Here is a 27,819-nt window from a genome sequence, read left to right as displayed (position 1 = left end):
AACCAGGCCGTTCACTTCAAAACCATTAAAAATTAAAGAGATTTCTGAGGTGGCTTTTTTTTTGTTGTGCACGAGTGACATTTCATCTGAAAGACTTTATTTAGACTAGCCTTTGCGCAGCGTAAGCTACTTATTTACAACATTGTTCTATAGAATTTTTTTTTCCTGCACAAAAAAAGTGATGCATTTACGAATGGTTTTTCGCATTGGTCGAAGAAGGCAGTGAGAAATTTTACTGAAATTCTGCAGAGAATTGTTGAGCCATTGTTGAGAATATATTACACCTTAGCAGCCTATCTGTTTCAAATTTTATTTAGCAAATGTTTTTTCCCAGTAAATTTTTGAATTTGTTTTGTTGTACTGGGGGGTGCTACATGAATGAGGCTGGTTTATCTTTACAGTTGAGGCTGATCTTGTCAATCTATTACATTTGAAACCCAACAGAAATGCTATTCGTTGTTAAGCCGGCCACATGTATTCAGTGCACTCATTATACTCTGTTAGGTTTAGACGTAATTATACAAAAATCTTAAAATTTATGGGCTTACATAAGCAGCCATACACACTTGGTGTGGCTGTATGAATAATTGATATTAATTGTGAATATGATTAATATGAATAATAAATATATTTATGAATACAAGTATATAAATATAAAGATGGTTATATGATTAAGTAAACAAGTTGAAAATGTTGCAAGAGCAAGTCTACCTAAAATATATATTTTAGGCATATGTAGTACCTATAGGTATTCAGCTAAGCCAGCCCTTAGCTTTTTATATTTCCTGGGTGCTCCAACATCATAATCTACAACTCCGTTCCTATACATCTGGTAGTTTCTGATGTAATGTAAAATAAATAGGGCATTCAGTATGGAGAGTGGGAGTCCATCGTAATGGTCAGAGCAGGTGCACAGACCCAGGAACTCAGAGATCTCACCAATAGAGTTCCCAAGACACATAAGAAACGGACAGGTAGTCAAACTCCCCAGTGTCTACCAAATACAAATATTAGTTTTGCATTGACCGATTATTTAAATCTATGCTGACCATATACATTACAGAATTTACAGTATCCATTCCATTTTTTATCAAGTGTTTGAAATTTAGCTGGTTACATAAGTGGACAGCCTTAAGCCTAGTACACATGATCAGAAAATCGTGCGAAAAATACTACTTTCAAAGCGGTACGATGATCTGATCTTTAGTACACAGCTTTCGTCCAAAATTATTTGAAGGGACAAGCATGAAAATCTTTCTCATAAGTACAATCCCAAATCGTACTGATTTCGTTTAATCAGTACAGTTCCCCCGTTTCCTTTAGATTGTAAGCTCCATGAGCAGAGCCTTCCTGTTCGTTCTGTACTGAAATGTATTGTAGTTGTACTGTCTCCCTTTTATTGTGAAGCGCTGCGCAAACTGTTGGCGCTATATAAATCCTGTATAATAGTAATAACAATAATACAGTTTTTGTCTGAAAATACAAAACAAATACATTAAATCACTTACGAATTTTCATTCTGTCAAACAAGAATTTTCGTAACTTTAGTAATCTCTTCACATTCCATATGAGACTAGCATGCGAAAAAAAAAAAGGACGATGATTCATCCAATATTCTCATCGTGTGTACGGGGCTTTAAGCTAATTAGTGAAATTGTCAGTCTTGGACAACACAAACATATTACTCCTTGGCCAAGCTAGCTCAATTTTTTATGGCCAACCTGTCTTTCTAAATAATTTTTTTTTCTAAAACAGTGGAATGTTCTTCATTTTGTTTTTTATGTGGAATATAAAAAAATATTTTTTAGACTGATAAAGTTTTTAAACAGAAGTCCTTTCCTTCCGTTTACTCACATGTACTAACAGTTTCCATGTCTTTTTGCAGGTCGTTGTATCTACTACCATCAATGTGGATGGACACGTGTTAGCTGTGTCAGATAATATGTTTGTACATAATAATTCCAAGCATGGAAGAAGAGCGCGCAGGTTGGATCCTTCAGATGGGACTCCATCTTATTTGGAACATGGTAAAATGTTATACTTGCTTTCTTATACCATCAGTGCATTTATTATTTATTTGTTGGGCACATGCCACAGATCAGTTTGAGGATGCATACTGCTAGTGTAACCAGAAAGCCAATATCCTTATATTCTCTAGCTCTCACACACACTTTATGTTCTTGAAGTTGAACTCTGGCATAAGCAAACATTGTCTAAATGAAGAGATCTTACTTGAACCTTGGTTTTCTTTGTGCATTTCTTCCAAATCTGTGTAGTAATCCAGTGTGAAACTGTGCCTCTGTGCAGGAGATCCATGTTTTAGACCAATCACTACCACTCTTTCTTTGACTAGTCTTGTATCCGCTCCTCCTGTAGTTTTTTGCAATCAGTCTGTAGTGGGGCAATTGGCTGCCCCACCCCCCCACAACAGCTCTTCACTCTGCACAGGCTATGCACACAGAGATTATGTAACTGCTACTTTAAGAGCCAATAACTGGGTTTGAAAAGGCATTTGGTGCAAACAAAGTGGATTTATATCCTTTGTGGCTTTAATGGAATACTGTATATTTAAAGAATATGTTACCCCAACATTTCATATTCCTGATATTTGTCTGTTGTACCATGTCCTTGTATGAAAGAGTATCCTGTTCTCTTTGTATTGTTTCCTTTGTGTGAAATCCCTGGTGTTCCTGCCAGTCCTTCTGCTTTCCTATTTCAAACTGACCACACTAGGCATGGAAGCACATCCTTCTCAGTGTGGGCAGTTTTTTTGGCTCTGCTGGGATCACAGCCTGCCTGTCAATGGTCAGATCTGTGTTGGCACATCCCCCTGCACAGCCATTCACTGGGAAGATGAGTGTATTGCTGTTTCTCCATCCCCAACACTCTAAGATCCTTATGCAGCTGAGAAAAGAGATCACGTGATAAAAAAAATACATAATTTTTATAAACAAATATATATATATATATAAACGTTTTGCCTTGAATTTCTATTTTAAAGTGAATGGGTTGTTCTACAAGGTAAGGGCTCGCATATCCTTTAAAAGAATATTTTTATGCACAGAGTTTAGCTTGTTGGCCAATCTAGCATGATGTAGTCTAGCTTTAAAGTGATAGTAAAGGCTCATACTTTTAAAAAAAAATAATAAACATGTTACAGTTACCTGATCTGTGCTCTCTGGTCCCCCGATGGCACTCCTGGCCCCTCCCCCTTACTGAGTGCCATAGCAAGACTCTGTCTGCCTGCTGATCCCTTATCACTGGTCCCCTCTTCAATGCAGAGACATGGGAGAGCCGCTGATCTCAGTCACATGGCTGGTTCGAGATGGAGCTCCAGTAAGTCTTACATGTGGCTGCCGGGGGAGCTGCACACTGAAGCGTTTTTATCTTCATGCGTACAATGCATGAAAGTTAAAAATCCTTCAGCCTGTAGAACCACTTTAAATTGTGATTTTCTTCAGAAAAGCATAAATTAAACATACAGTAGAATAACTGTTACAACTCCAAATTGATCCATGGCAGTAACCCCCTTGCATTACATTTTCCCATAGAATATCCCCAAATGGCTTTTGATTTTTGAGGGGATTTCTATTCTCTGTTACCCCTTTGTATTTTGTTTAGAGCAAAACTGGTGAGTACACAAGTTTGACGATGAAAGTGTCTGAAAGTGATAATTACTGTAAATGGGCACGATTGATATGAATAATTTGCACCTACCTCCATACCCTTAGGGTCTAGCATTAAATGTCTGTATAAATATGTGCTTTTGCTAAGCCAAAGATTCCTAGAGAACCCACATAATATATTTAAGCCACATCAGATTTTCCATGATAATACATACGTTTTTCCTCGCAAGGGTTGCCTACCAAAGGTGCCAATCAAAGTCTCTAAATATGAATGGGCTAGCCAGACAGTTTTCTCCATCCATTCCATAATATTGTCTCCCTACAAGTGCCCTGGAAGTTGAATGCATATACCACGGGCCAGTCGTGTGATCAGAAAGGAAGGAATGGGTGACTCCTGGGTATATGCAATACCCGTAATAGGGAAACACGTTTATTTAATACAAGCTTCCAGCACTACATTATTTATGATGTTTATATAAGTCTGAGGTTTAGTCAAAGCCTCCTAATTTTCAATAGAATTTCAGGGAAATAAAAACTCTTGTTCTTGAGTTCCTGGTTCTTCTGTGGTCATTACAAGTGGGTACCATGTTTTAACCGAATATAAGAAAGAACACCCAAATCTCCAATATTGGCAGAAATGTGGCCAAAACCAAGACAGGGAGATCTTGCCATTGAGGTCCAACCAACCACTGACACCCCAGCACCAATATATATATATATATATATATATATATATATACAGTGATCAGCATAATTGAGTATATCCCTTTTGAAAAGTAAGATTTTAATCAATATCTCAATGAGCACAAGAACAATTTCCAAGATTTTGACAAAACTGAGTTTTATAGAACCTTTGTTTAGCTCATTACATGAAAGTAAAGTTAATAATGAAAGTTAAGGGGCGGCACAGTGGCTTAGTGGTTAGCAGTACTAGGGTCATTGGTTCGAATCCCAACCATGGTGCCACCTGCCTGGAGTTTGCACGTTCTCCCTGTGCCTGCATGGGTTTCCTCTGGGTACTCCGGTTTCCTCCCACACTCCAAAGACATGCAGATAGGTTAATTGGATCCTGTCTAAATTGTCCATAGTATGTGTATGTATGAATGTGAGTTAGGGACCTTAGATTGTACACCCCTTGAGGGTTAGGGACTGATGGGAATGTACGTATATATATATATATAAATATATATATATATATATATATATATATATATATATATATATATATGTAAAGCACTGAGTAAATTGATGGCACTATATAAGTACCTGAAATAAATAAATACAAATAAAATAATATCATTTAGATAACAAAATCTTCAGTTTTACTCAAAATAGTTGAAGCAAAAATGAATACACCCCACAGCAATTGCTACTCTATCTAGTCTGGGCTGGTGTTTCCATTAGGCAAACTAGACAGACACCTAGGGTGTACTGCCACATAGGGGTGCCTGGGTGCAGCACAGGCCGACATTCTCTCTGTGTGGGATGCCGATTCTTCAGCTGGGAGGAGGGGTGGCAGAGGGACAGAGGACAGAGGAAGATGCCGGGTGTCTGGGGCAAGTGTAACAGCTGAGCTGCCGCTCCTTTCAGTGTTCCTCTTAGACTCAGTCCATTACTGCAAGCCGGCTGACCACTGCTGACCTCTGTGGAGTTCCAGGCCTTCTCTTCCCTTTCATCAGCAGAGGTGGAGCTGTGCCTGCGGAGGAAGGTAATGTCTGACGCTGATGTCTTGTATCTGTGTGAATGTGACCCAGCCAGACACCCATCACATGTGCAATGTGTAAGTGAATGACGACATCATCACAATCCCACAGCTTGCTCTTCTAGCACCTGCTGGACCTGCTGATCTGTGTCAGTGTTGCTGGTGGTGTGTTGTGCCGGATCTGTCACTGTGGGATCACTCATTTCAGCTGCCTGCTTTCACAGCATTTTATCTCCCCCCATTGCCTGGGGAATTCCAGCCTGGGATCTGTCAGACTGTGGATCCATCATCTTCCACTCACTGCAACTGTCACCTGCCACTGCCAGCCACAGATACATTGATTTTGTCTTTAATATTGGTGCTGGTGGCATCTTATAGCACTTATTTTTGCAAATTAAAATAAATTTAGCAGTTTTATGTTTTGTTAATTTAATATTTTCTACTGTTTTTAGAAAAATGTTTTCATTTATTTATTGGAGCAAGTAGCTACTCTTGCCTAGGGTGCAGAATAGTCTAGCACCTGCCCTGCATCTAGTATTTTGTATGACCTCCATGATTTGTAAGGACAGCACCAAGTCTTCTAGGCATGGAATTAACAAGTTGGTGACATATTGCAACATCTATGTTTTTCCATTCTTCAAGAACACCAAGCTTTGCAGTGGAATAATGTCCTTACAGGATGTCTCCAACACACAAGCCGACCTCAATGTACTGTTTAATTGGGCAACTATGTGGCAAATGAAGTTTAATGTTGATAAATGTAAGGTTATGCACTTGGGGGCTAAGTATATGCATGCATCATACATACTAGGGGGGGTACAACTGGGGGAATCAATGGTGGAGAAGGATCTGGGAGTTCTGGTAGATCACAAGCTTAATAATGGCATGCAATGCCAAGCTGTTTTATAAAAGGCCTGGATTATTTCCTAGATACACAGAATATAACTGGATACTAACAATTATAGGTAAAGTTGATCCAGGGAATATCCGATTGCCTTTCGGGGGATCAGGAAGAAATGTTTTCCTCTGCAGGAGCAAATTGTATCATGCTCTGCTGGGGGTTTTTTTTGCCTTCCTCTGGATCAATTGTGGGTATAGGATAACTTTTTTTTTGGTTGAACTGGATGGACTTTTGTCTTTTTTCAGCCAGCCTAACTAGGTAACTATGTAATTATGTAAGAACGACCTCTTTTAGAGCCAGGATGCTGGATGGAGAGTGATGCTCAACTTGTCTCTTCAGAATTCCCCATAGGTGTTCAATCATTTGGCCACTGAATTACTCTCACCCTGTTCTTCTTCAGAATTGCAACAGTAGCCTTAGATGTGTGTTTTGGATCATTGTCATGTTGGAAAAGTGCACGACAACCAAGGGCACAGAGTGATGGTAGCATCTTCTCTTTCAATATAGAGCAGTACTTCTGTGAATTCAAGATACCATCAATGAAATGCAGCTTCCCGACACCAGCAGCACTCATGCAGCCCCACAGAAGGACACCGCAACCACCATGTTTCATTGTAGGCACCGTGCATTTTTCTTTCTACTCCTCACCTTTGCAATGCCATACAGTTTTGAAGCAGGGGCGAACTGACAACTCATGGGGCCCCCAGGCAATAGGGGATCATGGGGCCCCTGTGTCCTTGCCCAAACTCAAAAAAGCCTATGAAAAGGGTACTAGGGGCATCTCATGGGGCCCCCTACTGACCCCGGGCCCTCCGGCAGTGCCCTAGTTTCCAAATGGTCAGTCTGCCCCTGTTTTGAAGCCATCTTTTCCAAAAACATTTATCTTGGCCTCATAACTCCAGAGTACAGAATCCCAGTAGTCCTCTTTTTCGGCATGGGCCCTGGCAAATTCTAGGAGGATTTTTGTGCATAATGTTTAGGAGAGGCTATCTTCATGGATGACACCCATGCTTGCCATTCCTCTGCAGTGTACGCCATATTGGGTCACGGGAAACAATCACCCCAGTTTGGCTTTCTACTTCTTTAGCTAACTGCAGTGAACTTGCATGGCGATTTTCTTCAACCCTTCTCATCAGAAGATGCTCCTGTCGAGGTGTTAACCTCCATGGATGGCCTGGGCGTCTCTGTGAGATGGTTGCAGTTCCATCTTTGTTACATTTTTGTATCACTTTTGCTAAAGTATTCTGACTGATAAGTAAAGCTTTGCTGATCATCTTGTAGCCTTCACCTTTCTTGTGTAAAGAAATTATTTTCTTTCTCAGGCCTTTTGACATTTCTCTTCTCTGTGGTGTCATTGCTGACAGCATGAAATGGGAAGGGGTTTTCTTTGTTAAGTAACACCCTTTTATAGTCAACTGTCTACTGGACACCTGTTTAATCAGTGATTAGATTCACTTGCAGTTGAATTCTTGTTCATTAGGAATTTGTTGTCAAAATTTAGCTTTGCTCCTAAGACTTTAATTGTGGTGTATTCATTTTTGTAATATGGTCTTGAATGAATTTGTTGTGTGTGCAAATTAACAAATTATGTTTGCAATCAATGGCCCAAATTTGTGGGAATATTTTGTAGTATAGTGTCCCATAGAAAATGTTGATTCTGAAAGGAAAAATTAAATGTTTTCTGACAAATCTGCTGGGGTGTACTCATATATGCTGAGCTATATATATAAATAATATGTTATATGCACTATAATGCCAAAGGTATTCAGACACCTGCCTTTACATGCACATGAACTTTAATGGCATCCCAGTCTTGGTCCGTAGGGTTCAGTATTGAGATGGCCCACCCTTTTCAGCTATAACAGCTTCAACTCTTCTGGGAAGGCTGCCTACAAGGTTTAGGAGTGTGTCTATGGGAATTATTGACCATTCTTCAAGAAGTGCATTTGTGATGTCAGGCACTGATGTCGGACGAGAAGGCCTGTCTTAGTCTCCAATCTAATTCATCCAAAGGGTGTTCTATCGGGTTGAGGTCAGGAATCTGTGCAGGCCATTCAAGCTCCTCCACTCCAAACTCGCTCATCCATATCTTTATGGACCTTGCTTTGTGCACTGGTGCACAATTATGTTGGAACCGAAAGGGGCCATCACCAAACTGTTCCCACAAAGTTGGGAGCATGAAAATCCAAATGAATGTCCAAAATGTCTTGGTATGCTGATGCCTTAAGAGTTCCCTTCACTGGAACTAAGGTGCCAAGCCCAACCCCTGAAAAACAACCCCAAACCATAATCCCCCCTCCACCAAACTTTACACTTGGCACAATGCAGTCAGGCAAGTACAATTCTCCTGGCAGCTGCCAAACCCAGACACATCCATTGGATTGCCAGACAGAGAAGCATAATTCGTCATTCCAGAGAACATGTCTCCATGGCTCTAGAGTCCAGTGGCAGCATGCTTTACGCCTCTTCATCCAACGCTTTGCATTGCACTTGGTGATGTAAGGCTTAGATGCAGCTGCTTGGTCATGGAAACCCATTTCATGAAGCTCTCTATGCACTGTTGTGCTAAACTGAAGGCCACACCAAGTTTGGAGGTCTTTAGCTATTGACTCTGGAAACAGTTGGCAACTTCTGTGCACTGTGCACTTCAGCATGCGCTGACCCCGCTCTGTCATTTTACGTGGCCTACCACTTCATGGTTGAGTTGCTGTTGTTCCCAGTTGCTTCCACTTTGTTATAATACCACTAACAGTTGACCGTGGAATATTTAGTAGCAAGGAAATGTCACGGATGGACTTATTGCACAGGTGGCACTGGCAACCTATCACGGTACCACGCTTGAATTCACTGAGCTTCTGAGATTGACCCATTCTTTTACAAATGTTTGTAGAAGCAGTCTGCATGAATAGGTGCTTTATCTTATACACTTGTGGCCATGGAACACCTGAATCCATTGATTTGGAGGAGCGTCCCAATACTTTTGTCAATATAATATATATATATATATACTGACATACAGTTGCAAGAAAAAGTATGTGAACCCCTTGGGATTACGTGGAGTTTTGCATGAATTGGGCATAAAATGTGCTCTGAACGTCATCTAAGTCACAACAATAGAAGAACACAGTCTGCTGAACATAATACTACACAAACATTAGATGTTGCCATGGTTTAATTGCACATAACATGTAAACATTCACAGTGCAGGGAGGAAAAAGTATGTGAGGCCCTAGCTTAATGACTTCTCCCAGAGCTAATTGGAGCCAGGAGTGAGCCAACCTTGACTCCAATCAGTGTGATGATATTGGATGTGTTGCTGACTGCTGTCCTGCCCTTAAAAAACACACACCTGTTTTGGGTTTACTGGTTTCAAGAAGCACTATCTGATGTGAACCATGCCTCGCAGAAAAGAGCTCTCAGAAGACCTACGGTCAAGAATTGTTGACTTGCATGAAGCTGGAAAGGGTTACAAAAGTATCTCCAAAAGCCTTGATGTTCATGTGTCCACGGTAAGACAGACTGTCTACAAATGGAGAAAGTTTAGCACTGTTGCTACTCTCCCTAGGCGTGGTCGTCCTGTAAAAATGACTGCAAGAGCACAGCGCAGAATGCTGCATGAGGTAAAGAAGAATCCCAGAGTGTCAGCTAAAGACCTACAGAAATCTCTGGCACATGCTAACATTTTTGTTGGCACATCTACAATGAGGAAAACATTAAACAAGAATGGAGTACATGGGAGGACACCACGGAGGAAGCCATTGCTGTCCAAAAAGAATATTGCAGCACGTTTGAAGTTTGCAAAAGAGCACCTGGATGTTCCACAGCACTACTGGCAAAATATACTGTGGACAGATGAAACCAAGATTGAGTTGTTTGGGAAGAACACACAACACTATGTGTGGAGAAAAAAAGGCACAGCACACCAACATCAAAACCTCATCCCCACTGTAAAACATGGCGGAGGGAGCATCATGGTTTGGGGCTGCTTTGCTGCCTCAGGGCCTGGATGGATTGTTGTCATTGATGGGAAAATGAATTCCAGAGCTTATCAAGACATTTTGCAGGAAAACATACGACCATATGTCCGCCAACTGAAGCTCCGCAGAGGATGGGTGATGCAACAGGACAATGACCCAAAGCATACAAGTAATTAAACAAAACAATGGCTGCAACAGCACAGAATATGCCTTCTGGAGTGGCCCAGTCAGAGTCCTGACCTCAGCCCGATTGAAATGCTGTGGCATGACCTTAAGAGAGCGAATCACACCAGATATCCCAAGAATATTGCTACACTGAAATAGTGTTGTGAAGAGGAGTGGTCCAAAATTACTCCAGATCTTTGTGCAGGTCTGATCTGCAACTACAGGAAATGTTTGGTTGAGGTTATTGCTGCCAAAGGAGGGTCAACCAGTTATTAAGTCCAAAGGTTCACACACTTTTTCCTCCCTGCACTGTGAATGTTTACATGTTATGTGCAATTAAACCAAGACAACATCTAATGTTTGTGTAGTATTATGTTCAGCAGACTGTGTTCTTCTATTGTTGTGACTTAGATGATGTTCAGAGCACATTTTATGCCCAATGCATGCAAAACTCCACGTAATCCCAAGGGGTTCACATACTTTTTCTTGCAACTGTATATATATACCAAATGTGTGTATGTATATATATATATATATATATATATACATATTAAGAGACACATCCAAGAGAATAAGGCTAAGAATTATGGCCCTAGTCAGCCCACAAAACAGATTCCTTTATGTGGGTGACAGGTTCACTTTAATAAACCCATACTGTGCCTCGCTTCTTTATTAGTGTTACGCTGCAAACGTCGGCATGAATACAATAACAATAAAGAAAGCTGTACAGCTCATTTACACCCAGCGTAGCATCAGTTTCTCATCCTGGTCCCCAGTGACTTAAGGCTTTAGTCTCAGACTGGGATAGCTCAGGACCCCTCGGTGCTGCCGGCTGCAGAACATTATTATTCAATGATTGAATATGCTACAAGGAAAAGCGGGGAAGTCGTCACCCTGACAGCATTCTGGGGAGAAGTGACTAAATTACTTTATGTACCATTAGTGCTAGCAGCTACGCCGAACTCTCATCCAGTGTTTATGCAAATGCAAGTGAGCACACTCAAGAGGTCCTGGCAGGCAAAGTGGAGACAGACAAGATGTTAAATGCTGCTCTCTTTTAAATGGCCGCTTCAATTTATTTCGCTGTGCCTTGTGCTTGTGCCTATTTCTTTCTCCATGCGTTCAATGCCAATTTGTTTACATCAGACAAATCTTTTCTGGTGGCATTAAATATTCCTTTCATGAGATGGAGAAAGAGAACAAAAAATGGGCTTACCAGAAGAGCTAGCCTTTAATTCTTTAAAGGAAATGTATGGTTTTGCATATAATTTCTTTATTATTTATGATCATGGCTAGGAAAATATTTTTTTTTTTATCAAGACAAGTAAATTCCCCTCCCCCCTAAAGCACGCGCATATCACCCCCATCCTCAAAAAGCCCTCCCTGGATCCCGCGGACCCCAACAACCTCAGACCCATCTCCCTGCTGCCACTCACCTCCAAGCTCCTTGAACGCATAGTCTACGATCGCCTAAGCGCCCACCTTACAGACAATAACCTCCTTGACCTTCTACAGTCCGGCTTCCGTCCCCTACACTCCACTGAAACTGCCCTCCTCAAAATCACTAACGACCTACTCAACGCCAAAGCCAAGGGCGACTACTCTGTCCTCCTTCTCCTGGACCTCTCTGCGGCCTTCGACACAGTTGACCACCCCCTCCTCCTTAATAAACTACTCTCCCTTGGCATCGGAGATACTGCTCTCTCTTGGTTCTCATCCTACCTATCCCGACGCTCCTTCAGTGTCACCTACAATGGTGCCACCTCCCCCTCCCTCCCCCTCTCTGTTGGGGTCCCCCAAGGCTCTGTCCTTGGACCCCTTCTCTTCTCCATCTACACCTCCTCCCTGGGCAAACTCATACAATCTCACGGCTTCAACTATCACCTCTATGCTGACGACACCCAAATCTACCTCTCCACCCCTCACCTCACCCCCACTATCTCCGCCCGCATCACTCACCTCCTAAATGACATCTCAGACTGGATGTCGCTACATTTCCTCAAGCTCAACCTCTCCAAAGCCGAGCTCCTCATCTTTCCCCCTGCCAATACCCCCCCCCCCCCCATCCTATCCATCATCACCAACAACTCCACTATCACTCCCGCCCCGCAAGCCAAAGTCCTTGGCATCATTCTTGACGCGAACCTCTCCCTCCAACCGCATGTCAAATCACTCACAAACACATGCAGGCTCCATCTTCGCAACATTGCCAAGATACGCTCCTTCCTCACCCCAGACACCACCAAACTTCTTGTACACTCCCTCATCATCTCACGCCTTGACTACTGCAACTCCCTCCTCACTGGCCTACCCAAGTGCAGGCTCTCCCCGCTCCAGACCATCCTGAACTCAGCTGCCAGACTCATCCACCTCACCACCCGCTCCACCTCTGCCACCCCCCTCTGCCTCTCCCTCCACTGGCTCCCGATTGCCCAACGCATCAAATTTAAACTCCTAAACCTGACCTACAAAGCCATTCACAACACTGCCCCTGACTACCTCACCAACCTGATCACCAAGTACCACCCTACCCGTACCCTTCGCTCCTCACAGGACCTCCTTCTATCCTGCTCCCTGGTCTCCTCCTCCCATGCACGACTGCAGGACTTCTCCAGGTCCTCCCCCATCCTCTGGAACTCACTGCCCCAATCCATCAGACTGTCGCCTTCCCTATTCACTTTCAGGCGCTCCCTCAAAACCCATCTCTTCAGGGAAGCTTACCCCACCCTCACCTAACGGCCATCCTCCCTCATTCCTCCCACCACTTCATCCCCCTCAGCCACTTCCTACTGTACCTTTACCCCCTCCCTCCTAGATTGTAAGCTCGTAAGAGTAGGGCCCTCTTACCCCTCGTACGTTGTTTGTTGTTGTTGTACTGTGCCATGTATTGTCCCCCCTATTGTACAGCGCTGAGCAAACCCTTTGGCGCTATATAAACTCGTAGTAATAATAATAATAATAATAAATTAGAAATACTGTATAAATTATTATTATTTTGCATTCTCATTTTCTGCCAGCAGATGGAACTGTAGACCAATTTTATGTGCTTTCCAGTTTGACCTTACCTCCCTGTTGTTTACTGAGCTCAGTAGCTCAAGCTGAAATTTAAACAAGTATATGAGCCAGAACAGTGACTCCCTCCTCCTCCACCTCACTGCAGATTGTCCAGAATTACAGAAACCTGCCTAAAAAGGAAGTACTGCTGCCATGTCTCATATTAGAAAAAGAAAACCCATAGTGCTCATGGAGGCCTTCCCCGCATATTTACAGTATTTATACACTAAAGAATCTAATACAGTATATACATACATATACAGTATACACATATTTAAATCTTAGAATATTTTTAGTTTATACTTTTTTGATATTTAAAGTAAGATATATATATATACAGTGTATATATATATATATATATATATATATATATATATATATATATATATGTGTTTAATAACTACAAACTAAAAATAATAAAAAATTAAAAAAAATGTTATTAAAAAAAATGTCCTACACCATTATAGTTTGTCTTTAAAGTTGCCATTCTTCAGATATTAGCATAAATACTCTGGAAAAAATGTTACTAACAGAATACTCAATTTAGTTTTACCTTATTTGGTGAAAATGATGGAACAGATCATTAAAAATCTGGCCGCATCCCCATTTTGTTACAAAATGTACTGCTCGTTTGTTGAAGCACGTGGGCTAGCGTAAAGCTAGAGCCTTTGTCAACAGGCTTTGTGCTTGTGCCAATGGTGAGAACTTGACATCAGTTTGAAATGCTTCTGAGACCATTTAGAGTTCTTTGTCTGGTGCATTTGAGCTGCAACTGACCTCATTCTGAGCTGCATAGACTTGTATGGGAATGTGGATTATGGAAAGCTCTAGCTGCACCAGGCTCTCACTTTCATTAACAATACATAACGACATATGTAATTCCTGCACAAACTGCAGTGTCCTTTACCACTATAAAAAATGATCTTTTCACTTCATCGTGTAGCTGCTGTGGTTTTTCATAACAAATAGACATTTCAAATTTCTCTCCCGTGCAACATCACCTTTTGTTAAGAGTGTCTGAAATATCCCATCTACCTGCTTATGTGTGTAGCTTATTCTGCAAACTTGTACAGTGCTTGGAGGGATGCAGATAATGCAACTTTTCTAATTACAATGCTGCGACAGATCATGTGATAATAGTGAAGGCACACTCCTTGGCTTAGCAGTCAGTTTTATAAAGTGTTTGCTTGGCTTGTATCAATATTTACAGAACACAAGCAGGTAGAAATTTGAAAAAATATGCTAAAACTATTGTATTCATCAGGAGGGAATTTTTATCCTTTATAATATGCAAATTGGGTACCAGAACAAACCTGACAAAAAGAATATTTAGTTGTCGGCATAGCTTTTTTTTTGTCATGGCTTTCCTCTAGGGCAGGGGTCTCCAAACCTTCTAAACAGATGGCCATTTCACTGCCCTTCACACTGTAGGGGGGCCGGACTGTGAACAGTTGGAGTAGAAAATGTCCTGGTGTCAGTGGAAGTGAATGATGCCCCATTTTTGGTATCAGAGAAATAGTGTCCCATTGTTGGTGTCAGTGAAAGAAATAGTGTCCCATCATTGGTATACATGGGAGGAATATTGGCCCATTGTTGATGTCAGCGGGAAGAATCGTACTCCATCGCTGGAGTCAGTGGGAGGAATAGTGCCTCATCGTTGGTTTACATGGGAGGAAAAGTGCCCCATCATTGATGTCAGTAAGAGGAATAGGGCCTCATCATTAGTATATGTGGGAAGAATAGTGCCTCATCAGTGGTGTCAGTGGGAGGAATAGTGCTTCTTTGTAAGTATCAGTGGGAGGAATAGTGCCGCTTCATTGGTATACATGGGAGGAATAGTGCCCCATCATTGGTTTACATGGGAGGAAAAGTGCCCCATCATTGATGTCAGTAAGAGAAATAGGGCCTCGTCATCAGTATATGTGGGAAGAATAGTGCCTCATCGTTGGTGTCAGTGGGAGGAATAGTGCTTCTTTGTAAGTATCAGTAGGAGGAATAGTGCCTCGTCGTCAGTATCAGTGGGAGGAATAGTGCCTCATCATTGGTGTCAGTGGGAGGAATTGTGCCTCATCATTGGTGTCAGTGGGAGGAATAGTGCCTCATCATTGGTGTTAGTGGGAGGAATAGTGCCTCTTCATTGGTATACATGGGAGGAATAGTGCCCCATCATTAGTATCAGTGGGAGGAATAGTGCCCCATCATTAGTATCAGTGGGAGGAATAGTGCCTCATCGTCAGTATCAGTGGGAGGAATAGTGCCCTATCATTGGTGTCAGTGGGAGGAATAGTGCTCCATCATTAGTATCAGTGGGAGGAATAGTGCCCCATCATTGGTGTCAGTGGGAGGAATAGTGCCCCATCATTAGTATCAGTGGGAGGAATAGTGCCTCATCGTCAGTATCAGTGGGAGGAATAGTGGCTCATTGTTGGTGTCAGTGGGAGGAATAGTGTCTCATTGTCAGTGTCAGAGGGAGGAATAGTGCCTCATCCTTGATGTCAGTGGGAGGAATACTTCTCCATTGTTGGTGTCAGTGGGAGGAATAGTGCCTCATCATTGGTGTCAGTGGGAGGATTACTTCCCCATCATCGGTGTCAGCGGGAGGAATAGTGCCTCATTGTCAGTGTCAGTGGGAGTAATAGTGCCTCATCGTTGGTGTCAGCGGGAGGAATAGTGCCTCATTGTCAGTGTCAGTGGGAGTAATAGTGCCTCATCGTTGGTGTCAATGGGAGGAATAGTGCCTCATTGTCAGTGGGAGTAATAGTGCCTCATCGTTGGTGTCAGTGGGAGGAATAGTGCCTAATCGATGGTATCAGTGGGAGGAATAGTGCCCCTTTGTTAATGTCGGTGGGTGGAAATAGTTCCCCAAGGGCCAGATAAAGGCAGGCAAAGGGCCGCATCCGGTCCCTGGGCCATAGTTTGGAGACCACTGCTCTAGGGAGAGGAAAGAAAAGATTATGTTAATACCAGCATCTCTGTTTTTTATTATTTTTATTGCTAAAAATGGTGAATTTGCTATATGGACAGGACCATCTAGGTGCAGAAGCAAAGATTCACACATCTAGGACAACAAGGGATGCCAGATTTTATCTATTTTTGCATGACTTAAGCTTGCCATAGATTTTGATCCATCTAGACAGTTCTCGTTCTCGGGCTAGTTGGAAAATTCATGCCCGACCAGAACTGCAGCCAGTGTACTGCCGTGCTGATCATTGTATTCTGACAGCAGACAAGTCCCTGTCCCACTACATTCACTTTAAATGTGTGGATGGGGGAAACAGGAGACCTGTAAGTGAAAGTGAAACTGCAGATCCTTTCACGCTGTTCTGTGTGGCATAGCTATGTAAAGACAGGATGGGCAGCAATACAAATTCTTTGGCAGCTAAAACAGCTTCCATATGCACGTTTCATCTAGGTTTTTAGCTGTTTGCCTGAAATGTGTTTTTAACAAAAAATCTAATGAGTGGCAATCACAGTGGGCAGATGGTGGGTAGATATTCTGCCACAAAGTGTGTACACTGCAGTGACGTGATCTTTAAATAGGCCCATAGGGTCATGCCACTGGAAATATAGGATAATGGAAAAACAGAATGGAGAAGAACATTTTTTGGATTCCTGCCTGGTGACTCTTGGGGTCTGTGTAGAAGCTGGAATCGAATCCCGTATCCACCCAAAGACTAGAATGAGACAGTTCCTCATCAGCTGCATGTGTTTATTTGTATCTTTGTCACACCCTATGCAAACACATGCCAAGAAGTGCGAGAAGAATGTATATACGTATGTGTTTTTAGGGAAGCGTAATATAGGTTCTAATATGATACATAATTCTATCACTCAAATTTAAAGTATAACTAAAGGCAAAACTTTTTTTTTTGGATCAGAACACTAAATAGAGGTAAAATCTTTCAATGGGGACACTAGCTCTGGTGACACACCAGGATTCCCTCAATTTGCAGGGATTTTCCTCTCTGACTGTTCCTGTTCCTGACTTCCTGTTTTGGCTATGGGACAGGAAGTAAAGGGAAGTGTCCCTAACGGACACAGATGGCAAAACTGATGGGGGTTATCACCTTCCCTTGCTCTATCAAAAATAAAACGTAAAAAGACAAATGAATGTAGCTCTGAAATCATTAATGCATTAATCAAAAATTTTTTTTTTTTAAACCAGCAGTGTAAGTACCTGAATGTGAACAGGAATACTGCCCTTAAACAGGAGCGCACGCCCTACCTGCGCCGCCATTCATGGCCTCGGCTGTCAATCACCGGGTCCTGGCCGGTGATTACTCACTGGCACCTGGTATTTGCTGAGTATTACCGATGGGGGAGAGAACTGTATGTAAACAATACAGTTCTCTCCCGTCAGCTCCAGTACACTGCTTTGTATGGCGCTACATAGCACAGCCATACAAAGCAATGTGTTTACAGTGGAAAGCACACACACAGCCCCATAGTAAAATGCACACAGTTAACCCTTTGATCACCGCCGATGTTGACCCCTTCCTGCCCAGTGCTATTAGTACAGGGTCAGTATTTTTATTAGCACTGATCACTGTATTGGTGTCACTGGGGATCTCAATGACACCAAGGCAGTTCCCCCCAGTGTCAGAATGCCCACTGCAGTCCCATAGTGCTGCTATAAGTCGCTGATCACTGCCATTATTAGTAAAGAAAAAAAAATTCTATTATATATACAGCCACTTGTAAACGCTATAACTTTCATGTAAACCAATTTACACGTATTGCGATTTTTTTTTACCAAAGACATGCAGCAGAATATATTTTGGGCTCAATTTATGATGAAATTTGATTTTTTTTTAATGGACATGTTTAATAGCAAAAAGTCAAAAATATAGTTTTTTTTTCTCAAAATTGTTAGTCTTTGTTTATAGCGCAAAAAAATAAAAAAAAAGAGACAGGCGATCAAATACCACAGAAAGAAAGCTCTTTTTGTGGGAAAAAAGGGCGTACATTTCATTTGGGTGCAGTGTTCCATGACCGCGCAATTGTCCATTAAAGTAACACAGCGCTGCAGCATAAAAAAATGGCCTGGTCAGCCAGGGGGGTAAATCCTCTGGAGGGCAAGTGGTTAATATTCAAAGCAAACTCACCCACTTGCCTCCTGAGGATTTACCCCCCTTCCTGACCAGGTCATTTTTTGCGTTACGGTGGTGCGTTACTTTAACTGACAATTGCGCGGTCATGCAACACTGCACCCAAATTAAATTTAAGTCCTTTTTTTCCAGCAAATTGAGCTTTATTTTTATGGTATTTGATCGCCTGTGTGTTTTTTATTTTTTGCTATATAAAAAAAAAGTCCGACAATTTTGAGGAAAAAACAATATTTTTGACTTTTTGCTATTAAACATGTCCAGTAAAAAAAAATCTAATTTTATCATAAATTTAGGCCAAAATGTATTCTGCTACATGTCTTTGCTAAAAAAAAACCCAATACGTGTAAATTAATTGGTTTACGTGAAAGTAATAGCATTTACAAATGGCGGTATAGATACTGGGTTTTTTTTTTTTTCACTAATAATGGCAGCGATCAGCAACTTATAGTGGGTCTGCAGGACTGACACTAGGGGGAACTGACTTGGTGTCACTGACATCCCCAGTGACACATATACAGCGATCAGTGCTAAAAAAAAAAAACACCAACACTGTACTAATGGCACTGGGTAGGAAGGGGTTAACATGAGGGGCGTTGAAAGGGTTAACTGTGTGCTGGGAATGTTTTACTAGGGGATCGTGTCAGTGTGCTTCACTGTAATCATACTGCTTTGAATGACTGTGCTGTGCACAACCATCTAAAGCAGTGTGCACGAGCTGACAGGGAGGAGAACTGTTAGTAAACAAAATAGTCCTCTTCCCTATCGGAGATGGTCAGTAATCACCGGGCGCTGGTGGGTAATCACCAGCCAGGACCTGGTGATTGACAGCCTTGGCCACGAATGGTGGCACGGGTAGGAAATGCAAACTCACATATATATACGTGATTTTGCACAGCCCTGCCGCCCTGTAGCAGTATATCTGCTATAGGACAGCGGGAAAGCAGTTAAAAAATAAAAAAACATTCAATCAAACCGATCTTAGTGTGATTACATGCTTTTAAGGGCAGAGGAGGGATTTGGGGTCTTGTTGAGCACCTGTTACAGGCCTATTGCTGTCACAAGGGATGTTCAGTGATCAAACAATTCTTTTTTTTTTTAAAGCTGCAGTGTAAAAAAAATAATTTTTTATTTTTTTTTTCAAATTAAAGTGCTCCCTCGCCTGTGCTTGTGCACAAAGGTGATTGCACACATTGATCTCGCACGCACACACGCAAACAGCAATCATCCCACACTTGAGGTATCACCGCGAATGTCAAATTATGGGCAATAATTCTAGCACCAAACCTCCTCTGTAAATCTAAAGTGATAACCCGTAAAAACTTTTAAAGCTTTGGCTATGGATAGTAGAATTTACATACTTTGTCGCCGTTGCATGGGTTTGCGCAATTTTAAAGCGTGATATGTTTGGTATCTATTTACTCAGCATAAGATCATATTTTATATTTTACCAGAATATCTGGTAACAATGTATTGGTTTTTTTTTGCATACAATTCAAAAAAGTGTACTTTTCCCCAAAAAAATGTGTTTGAAAAAACCGTGGTGCAAATACCAACACAAAAAAAATTGCAAAACCCACCAGTTTATTCTCTAGGGCCTCTGCTTTAAAAAAATGTATAATGTTTGAGGTTCTAAGAACTTTTCTAGCAAAAAGTACTGACAGAAAAGGCTTGGTCCTTAAGTGGTTATAAAGAAAAAAATGGGAAGGGGGTGAAAATCCACTTTAAATCTACTCCCACCCCCATTCTTAGCCCATTCTATCTATCATATAAAGATTTGTATACTTACCTATTCTGAGGGCGCTTTGGTCTGCTCACATGATTGGGTCCCAGTGATGGGTTTAGTTAAGAGGAGAGATCGCTGATGACAGTTACAGAGCTTGGGTAATGATATCACTCATAGACTTACTATGGGGCATCCGTTGTCAGCTGTCCCTCCGCTACACTGAAGCTGGTACTAAGAGCCAATTGGACATGTGCAAAACAAAAAAATTTGTTTTGTTTCTTTTCGAAATTTGTGTAGTTGGATTCGGTAAATTAGTTCAATTAGTTTCCGGGATTCATTTCGGTAATTCGTATTCGAATTCAATTCAAAAACATTTTTACAAAATTCGAAAAGTCGTTCGTATTCGAAATTGCTTCAACCAAATTCGAAATTGATTCAACAAAATTCGAAAAGTCGTACGATTTCAACCAAATTCGAAAAAAATTTGAAAAATAATGGGGAGCAGGGGACCAGTCCTTAAAGTGGAACATTCCCTTTTAGGTGGAGCTCCACTTTCAATTTGTTTTTGAATGTTTGTTTGATTTTGTTTTCGATTTTGTTTTCAAATTTGTTTTTGATTTTGTTTTCGAATTAAATTTCAGCTGAATTTCATTTCGTTATTTTGGATTAGTTTAAATTGGTTATTTTTGTAATTCGTTATTCGGACACATCTGAATAACAAAAAAATTTGTCCGAAATGTGAATCGGAATGAAACAAACCGTACATGTCTAGAGCCGATCATGTGATTGGACTGGAGCACCCTCAGATTACGTAAGTATACACATCTTTCCTTTCACAAGGTACATAGAATAGGCATAGAATGGGGGTGGGTAGGTTTAACCGGTTCCCGCCCGGCCAATAGCACAAAGGCGGCTGGCAAAACACCTCGTCCCTCTGGGTGGATGCCATATGGCGTCCTTTCAGGCATGCGCAGTGCGCCTGCCCGCAGGGCCGCTCTGCGGCGCGATCTGTCACTGGCCGTGTACCTCGGACATGGCCGATGACAGATCTGTGTGCCCCGTTTCCAGTACCATATGACCTGCTGTGACCAATCACTGCAGGTCACATGACAGTTGTATACAATGGATGGCTTCCTTTCATGCCATCCATTGTATACAAGTGTGTCTAGCTGTGAATGGTCACAGCGATCACATGCACAAGCTGGGCCAATCACAGCCCAGCTGTGTCATGTGATTAGCCATGGCCAAATCACAGCTAAGCACAAAAAAAAAAACCCTGAATGAATCCATGTCATTCAGGCAAATGCTTGCTTATAGCAAAGTAATTCTTTGCTATAAGCAAATTGTGTAAAAAAAAAATACTGATCACTTCCCCAAAGTAGTACAATGTTACTATGGTAACATTATACTACTTTGGTCATAGTGAAATCTGAAAAAAAAAATCTTAAAAAAAAGAGAACAAAATGTAATAAAAAATTAAAAATAATAAAAAAATTAAAAATAAATAGATAAAAATGATCAACATTTTTTTTTCATACTGTCACCAGTCAGTGTCCCTGATCACTGCCATGCCAGTTATATGATGACGCTGTACTGCACTGGTGACAGGATGTAAAAAAAAAAATAGTGAAAATTATTTTTTCATTTTCTGAAAAATTATGACAAAAAAATTACAACTTCCAGAAACTCGCCATGCCTCTTATGAAATATGTCAGACTGTCTACTTTGCAAAAAGTGGTCATTTGGGGGATATCTGTACTGTTCTGACATTCTTGGACCTCAAGAAATTAGATTGGCCGTCAGTACTTCAGGATTGATCAATATTCAGATATATCCCATAGTTTGTGAACTCTATAACTTTCCTACAGACTAAATAAGACGCCCTAATTTGGGTTATTTTCACCAAAGACATGTAGCAGAATACATCGTGGCCTAAATTTATGAAGAACAATTATTTATTTGCAAACTTTTATAACAGAAACAAAGAAAAACATGTTTTTTTTTCAAGATTTTCAGTCTTTTTTTGTTAATTTAGCAAAAAATAAAAACCCCAGCGGTGATTAAATACCACCAAAAGAAAGCTCTAGTTGTGTGAAGAAATTTTAGTTTGGGTACAGTGTTGTATGACCGCACAATTGTCATTCAAAGTGTGAGAGCGCTGAAACCTGAAAAATGGCCTGGGCAGGAAGGGGGTAAAAGTGCCCGGTATGGAAGTGGTTAAGTACAGTTAGTGTTTGACTGATCTTCCACTTTGAAGCTTTCTGGATGGGAATTATACAGTATCGCTGCTACAGAACATTACTGTAATTGAATATCTAAGATTTACCTTGAAATTATTTGTAGCAGCTTCGAAATCCATAATCAGACAAAGTCAAAGCATCTATGAGCCGACCACATACACCCGATGGAGCCTATGATTATTATTACGGCCCTATCCTTGCGGAGGCCGCCTGCGGTGTATGACAAGCACAGCACATGGATTGAAGAGTGGGTTAATCCTATCACAAGGAATCTTATGTGACCATCTGGATAATCCCAAGCTCAGGATCAATGCCTGTGAAAGACAAGACGGAGGCCAAGATTAACACCAGCACTTTCCAGGAGGGCTGTTCACTTCTGAGCTGCCTGTTCTCTATTTATACATTGGATGGTCAATGTCGGCTGTCTTTAGCTGCGTATTGCAGATTATCCACACTCTGTTATGTCTGCCAGCTGCTGACTCTCCCACCAACTGACGCCATCTCCGAGCCTTAGAGGGATTCGGGGGAAGGAAAAAGTATATAGACTAAAATCCAATTTATTTTTTATTTTCTAGTTAAATACGGCACAATTTGTTGGCTAGTTAGCCCCAGCCAAGTTACAAAAAGAAAAATGTTTGAAGAATTTCGGACTCATTTGAGTTAAGTAGTGGGGTGGCATGATGTGTTAGTGCGGCTGCCTCCCAGCACTAGGGCCCTGGGTTCAGATATACAGTAGATGCCTGCAAACACCTGCGGCAGCCTCTCAATGCCTAATGTAACCATCCAATCTCAAGCTGTTATGACAGGCATAGCTATGGTTTACACTCTCTGCTGACTGCAGCATTGCAACTATGACATGGTGGGAACTGGCAGACCACTGTTCTCACACAAAGGACAGTGGTCTTTATCAGCACACCTCTGCTAAAGGAGTCTTCTGCTAGGGGCTACGTAGGGGACTGCAATTGCATAGAAGCCTAACCTTTAATAGAACTGTACAGCTAAACCTAACCCTTTCCTTATCCTGAACCTAGTCCTGAACGTCAAGAACAACTAAAGGCTCCTGTATGAAAATCTAAACTAGTCCCAAATTCAGATAATATGTGATGCACAAGCTTCGTAAACCAAAAAACATCTTTTACCAAATCCTACTTCATTTGTGTCTCACTCGTGCATCCTCCCAGACACTGCAACTCCGAGTGGGAGGCTTTCAGTGCTGTCAATCCAGAAAGCAGTGGGCAGGACTAGGTGTGGCAAGGTAGTGATTGCCAAGTTACAAGTCTGTGAATCAGCAGCGACAATGCTGGTAGCCAAGCCCCCTGCAACATTTGATTCATTCCACTTTAGGCACAGACTACATAAGACGGGCAACTGTGCTCTGAATTCAGGAGCAGTGCAGCATCATTGCCACCCCATCACAGAAAGTTACGTTAGGTGGACTTCACCGGTATGATCAACAGGTATTGGTGGGACTTTGCAGGAGGACTAAGAAAAAACTTTAAGGGCCAGTTTACACTCCATGCATTTCAGTTGCATTCTTTCTGCATCCAAAATGCACAGAAAGTAGGTGATATGGTTGTCAATGTCATAGTTCACATCAATGCTTGCAGTTCCAGTACGTTCCAGATGCAGAAAAAAAAGTAGAACAGGCTGCATTTTTCTGAACAGAACTGTACTGGAATGCATCAAAAAGGCACTGGAACGCACATGTCTCTATTTAAATTGAAGGAAAAGAGAGGGGGAAAATGAGCTGGATTGCATCAAAAAGGCACTGGAACGCACATGTCTCTATTTAAATTGAAGGAAAAGAGAGGGGGAAAATGAGCTGGATTGCATCAAAAAGGCACTGGAACGCACATGTCTCTATTTAAATTGAAGGAAAAGAGAGGGGGAAAAATTAGCAGAATTGCATAAAAAACGCACCAGAATGAGGCAAAAATGCATCAAAAGTGCGCATGCAAAAATGGATCCGCATGTATCCAGAACGCATCTGGACTGCGTTTCTATAGTGTGAACTGGCCCATAAATTGAATAAAAAGAGTGGGGAAACAACTGGAATGCATCAAAAATGTGCCAAGACTCATCAAAAATGCATAAACAGATGCACCAGAATGCGTAAAACACATGCATGCAAACGCACCCGGAACGCCTCTGGACTGCGTTTCTATAGTGTGAACCGGCCCTAAGTGCAGATGCAGCACAGTTTGTTTTTTTAATTGGAGGTCATAAGTCTACTTTAATATTAACTTAAAGATACCTAAAATCCTGTTATAAACAATTGCTAAGAATAAGAGTTTGCGGCAGAAGTGACACGCAAAGTCTCTTTTGCCAAAAAATGTTTTGCACCGTGCTCCTAGCGAATTTGTATTTTCTTATGTACACCATCAGGTGCGATGTACATCCAAGTTCTGGGAATGAGCAATGTGATGGGGACAATGTAACCTCTGCATGTACAGGAGTTATGTCATCTGTAGCCTCCCAATGGCCTAGGAGGAGTATCTGGGGACCGAGAAGAAGCTGTGAGCAGGATGAAAGAGTTTGGGATGGATCAGTGTATATCACTGATATAGGGAAGCACAGTGGTTAAATGGTTAGCACTTCCACCTGGCAGTACTAGGGTCATTGGTTCAAATCCCAGCCACTGCACCTCCTGCTTGGAGTTCACATGTTCTCCCTGTGCCTGCGTGGGTTTCTTCTGGCTCTCCAGTTTCCTCCCACACTCCAAAGACATGCTGGTGGGTTAATTGGCTCCTGTCTAAATTGGCCCTAGTATTTACAGTGGGGATCGAAAGTTTGGGCACCCCAGCTGAAAATTTGTATTAATTTGTATAAAGAAGCCAAGGAAAGATGGAAAAATCTCCAAAAGGCATCAAATTACAGATTAGATATTCTTATAATATGTCAACAAAAGTTAGATTTTATTTCCATCATTTACACTTTCAAAATAACAGAAAACAAAAAAATGGCATCTGCAAAAGTTTGGGCACCCTGCAGAGTTAATATCTTGTATTGCCCCCTTTGGCAAGTATCACAGCTTGTAAACGCTTTTTGTAGCCAGCCAAGAGTCTTTCAATTCTTGTTTGAGGTATCTTTGCCCATTCTTCCTTACAAAAGTCTTCCAGTTCTTTGAGATTTCTGGGCTGTCTGTCACGCACTGCTCTTTTAAGGTCTATCCATAGATTTTCAATTATGTTGAGGTCAGGAGATTGTGAAGGCCATGGCAAAACCTTCAGTTTACGCCTCTTGATGTAATCCCCCGTGGATTTCGAGGTGTGTTTAGGATCATTATCCATTTGTAGAAGCCATCCTCTCTTTAACTTCAGCTTTTTCACAGATGGCATCAAGTTACCATCCAAAATTTGCTGAAATTTTATTGAATCCATTTTTCCTTCTACTCGTGAGATGTTCCCTGTGCCACTGGCTGCAACACAACCCCAAAGCATGATTGATCCAACCCCATGCTTAACAGTTGGACAGAGGTTCTTTTCATTAAATTCTGTGCCCCTTCTTCTCCAAACGTACCTTTGCTCATTCCGGCCAAAAAGTTCAATTTTAACCTCATCGGTCCACAGAACATGTTTCCAAAATGCATCAGGCTTGTCTATATGTTCATTTGCAAAGTTCAAACGATGATTTTTGTGGTGAGGACGTAGAAGAGGTTTTCTTCTGATGACTCTTCCATGAAGACCATATTTGTACAAGTATCTCTTTATAGTGGAATAGTGTACCACAACTCCAGTGTCTGCCAGATCTTTCTGGAGGGATCATGCAGTCAAACATGGGTTTTGAATTGTTTTTCTCACAATCCTGAGAGCTGTTCTGTCTGATATTTTTCTTGGTCTTCCAGATCTTGCTTTAACTTCCACTGTTCCTGATGACTGCCATTTCTTAATTACATTCCGAACAGAGGATATTGACATCTGAAAACGCTTTGCTATCTTCTTATAGCCTTCTCCAGCTTTGTGAGCGTCAACTATTTTCAGTTTCAGTTTTCTAGACAACTGCTTAGAAGAATCCATGGTGCTGATTATTGGAGCAAGGTCAGATGAGTCTGAGCATTTAAAACCTTTGAGCTTGACATCACCTGGTCTTCCCAGACGATGATTGAGAACAATCCATGACACTGGCAGGTCTCAGCTTTGCAAAGGGGGCAGTGCATGCTATAAATTCTGCAGGGTGCCCAAACTTTTGCAGATGCCATTTTTTTGTTTTCTGTTATTTTGAAAGTGTAAATGATGGAAATAAAATCTAACTTTTGTTGACATATTATAAGAATGTCTAATCTGTAATTTGATGCCTTTTGGAGATTTTTCCATCTTTCCTTGGCTTCTTTATGCACATTAATACAAATTTTTAGCTGGGGTGCCCAAACTTTCGATCCCCACTGTATATGTATGAATGTGATTTAGGGACCTTAGATTGTACACCCCTTGAGGCTTAGGGACTGATGTGAATGTACAATATATATGTAAAGAGCTGCATAAGATTGACATTATATAAAAAACAGATATAGGATAGAAAACTTTTCTGAGTCAGAATCCATACGTTAATCCAGTGATTCTCAACCTTTTTTCAGTCAAGGCACCCTTTAAAATATGCGCAACCTCAAGGCACCCCATTCTAAAATATATAAAACCAATTGTATAAAGAAGCAACATCCACAGATATAGGACACCCAACGTTAGAGGTGAGGTATTCTTACAAAGAAACTACACTTTTGCACACAGGTACTGACTAGTATTCCAATGTTTCTCTTCTCCCTTAGTTTCTCCCTCATTCAGCTAATGGGACCCCAGTGCTGATGGAGAGGAGCAAGGGAGGGGCAAACAAGGATGCCGTGCAGGTGCCCAACATCCTCCTCCTTATCAACCCCGATGACTTCATTGGTTGTTAGGACTCCGACAGTGGGAAGGTTGTAATAGTTCACAATGAAAACCTGTGGCTTTGTGTAACTAAAAGGCAGGCTTCATCCACCCTCTAGATTGTATACAATTTTTGGGCAATTTTTATGCATTTTTCAAAGGCATCCTTGAAGAAACCCGAAGGCACCCCAGGATGCTTGGGCACCCTGGTTGAAAACGCTGTGTTAATCCACAGTGTCCAAAAACTGTACTGGAAATACTGCAGATTAACAAATTATCTGCATCAGAATGGTGATTTTCCCTCAATCTGCACTCCCCAAATTTCCCTGGGACCTGGAACCATAACCTAATTTTTCACCTATCCAACCATAATTAAATCTAAAAGCCTAGACAAGTGAATGTAATAAATGGAGGTTGATAGGGTCAGAAGGCCTCAATGCCACCGATCACGTTATTAAAGTCAA

The 27,819-nt window shown here is 41.4% G+C and overlaps 1 protein-coding gene across 4 annotated transcripts in view; it reads left to right on the top strand.

Annotated features, from left to right (window-relative positions):
* EBF1 (EBF transcription factor 1) overlaps positions 1-27,819 on the top strand; it is a 530,057-nt gene that overhangs the window by 385,730 nt on the left and 116,508 nt on the right. For all 4 annotated transcript variants that reach the window (XM_089682858.1, XM_089682856.1, XM_089682857.1 and 1 more), the window contains exon 8: positions 1,886-2,027. In XM_089682858.1, the coding sequence (XP_089538984.1) occupies positions 1,886-2,027 (142 nt within the window). The remainder of the gene's footprint in view (positions 1-1,885; positions 2,028-27,819) is intronic.

This window comes from Staurois parvus, unplaced genomic scaffold (assembly GCF_062004578.1).
Source record: "Staurois parvus isolate SC_StPar_1 unplaced genomic scaffold, SC_StPar_1.0 ptg000298l, whole genome shotgun sequence".
Classification (NCBI taxonomy): domain Eukaryota; kingdom Metazoa; phylum Chordata; class Amphibia; order Anura; family Ranidae; genus Staurois; species Staurois parvus.
This window is presented reverse-complemented; position numbering and strand designations above follow the sequence as displayed.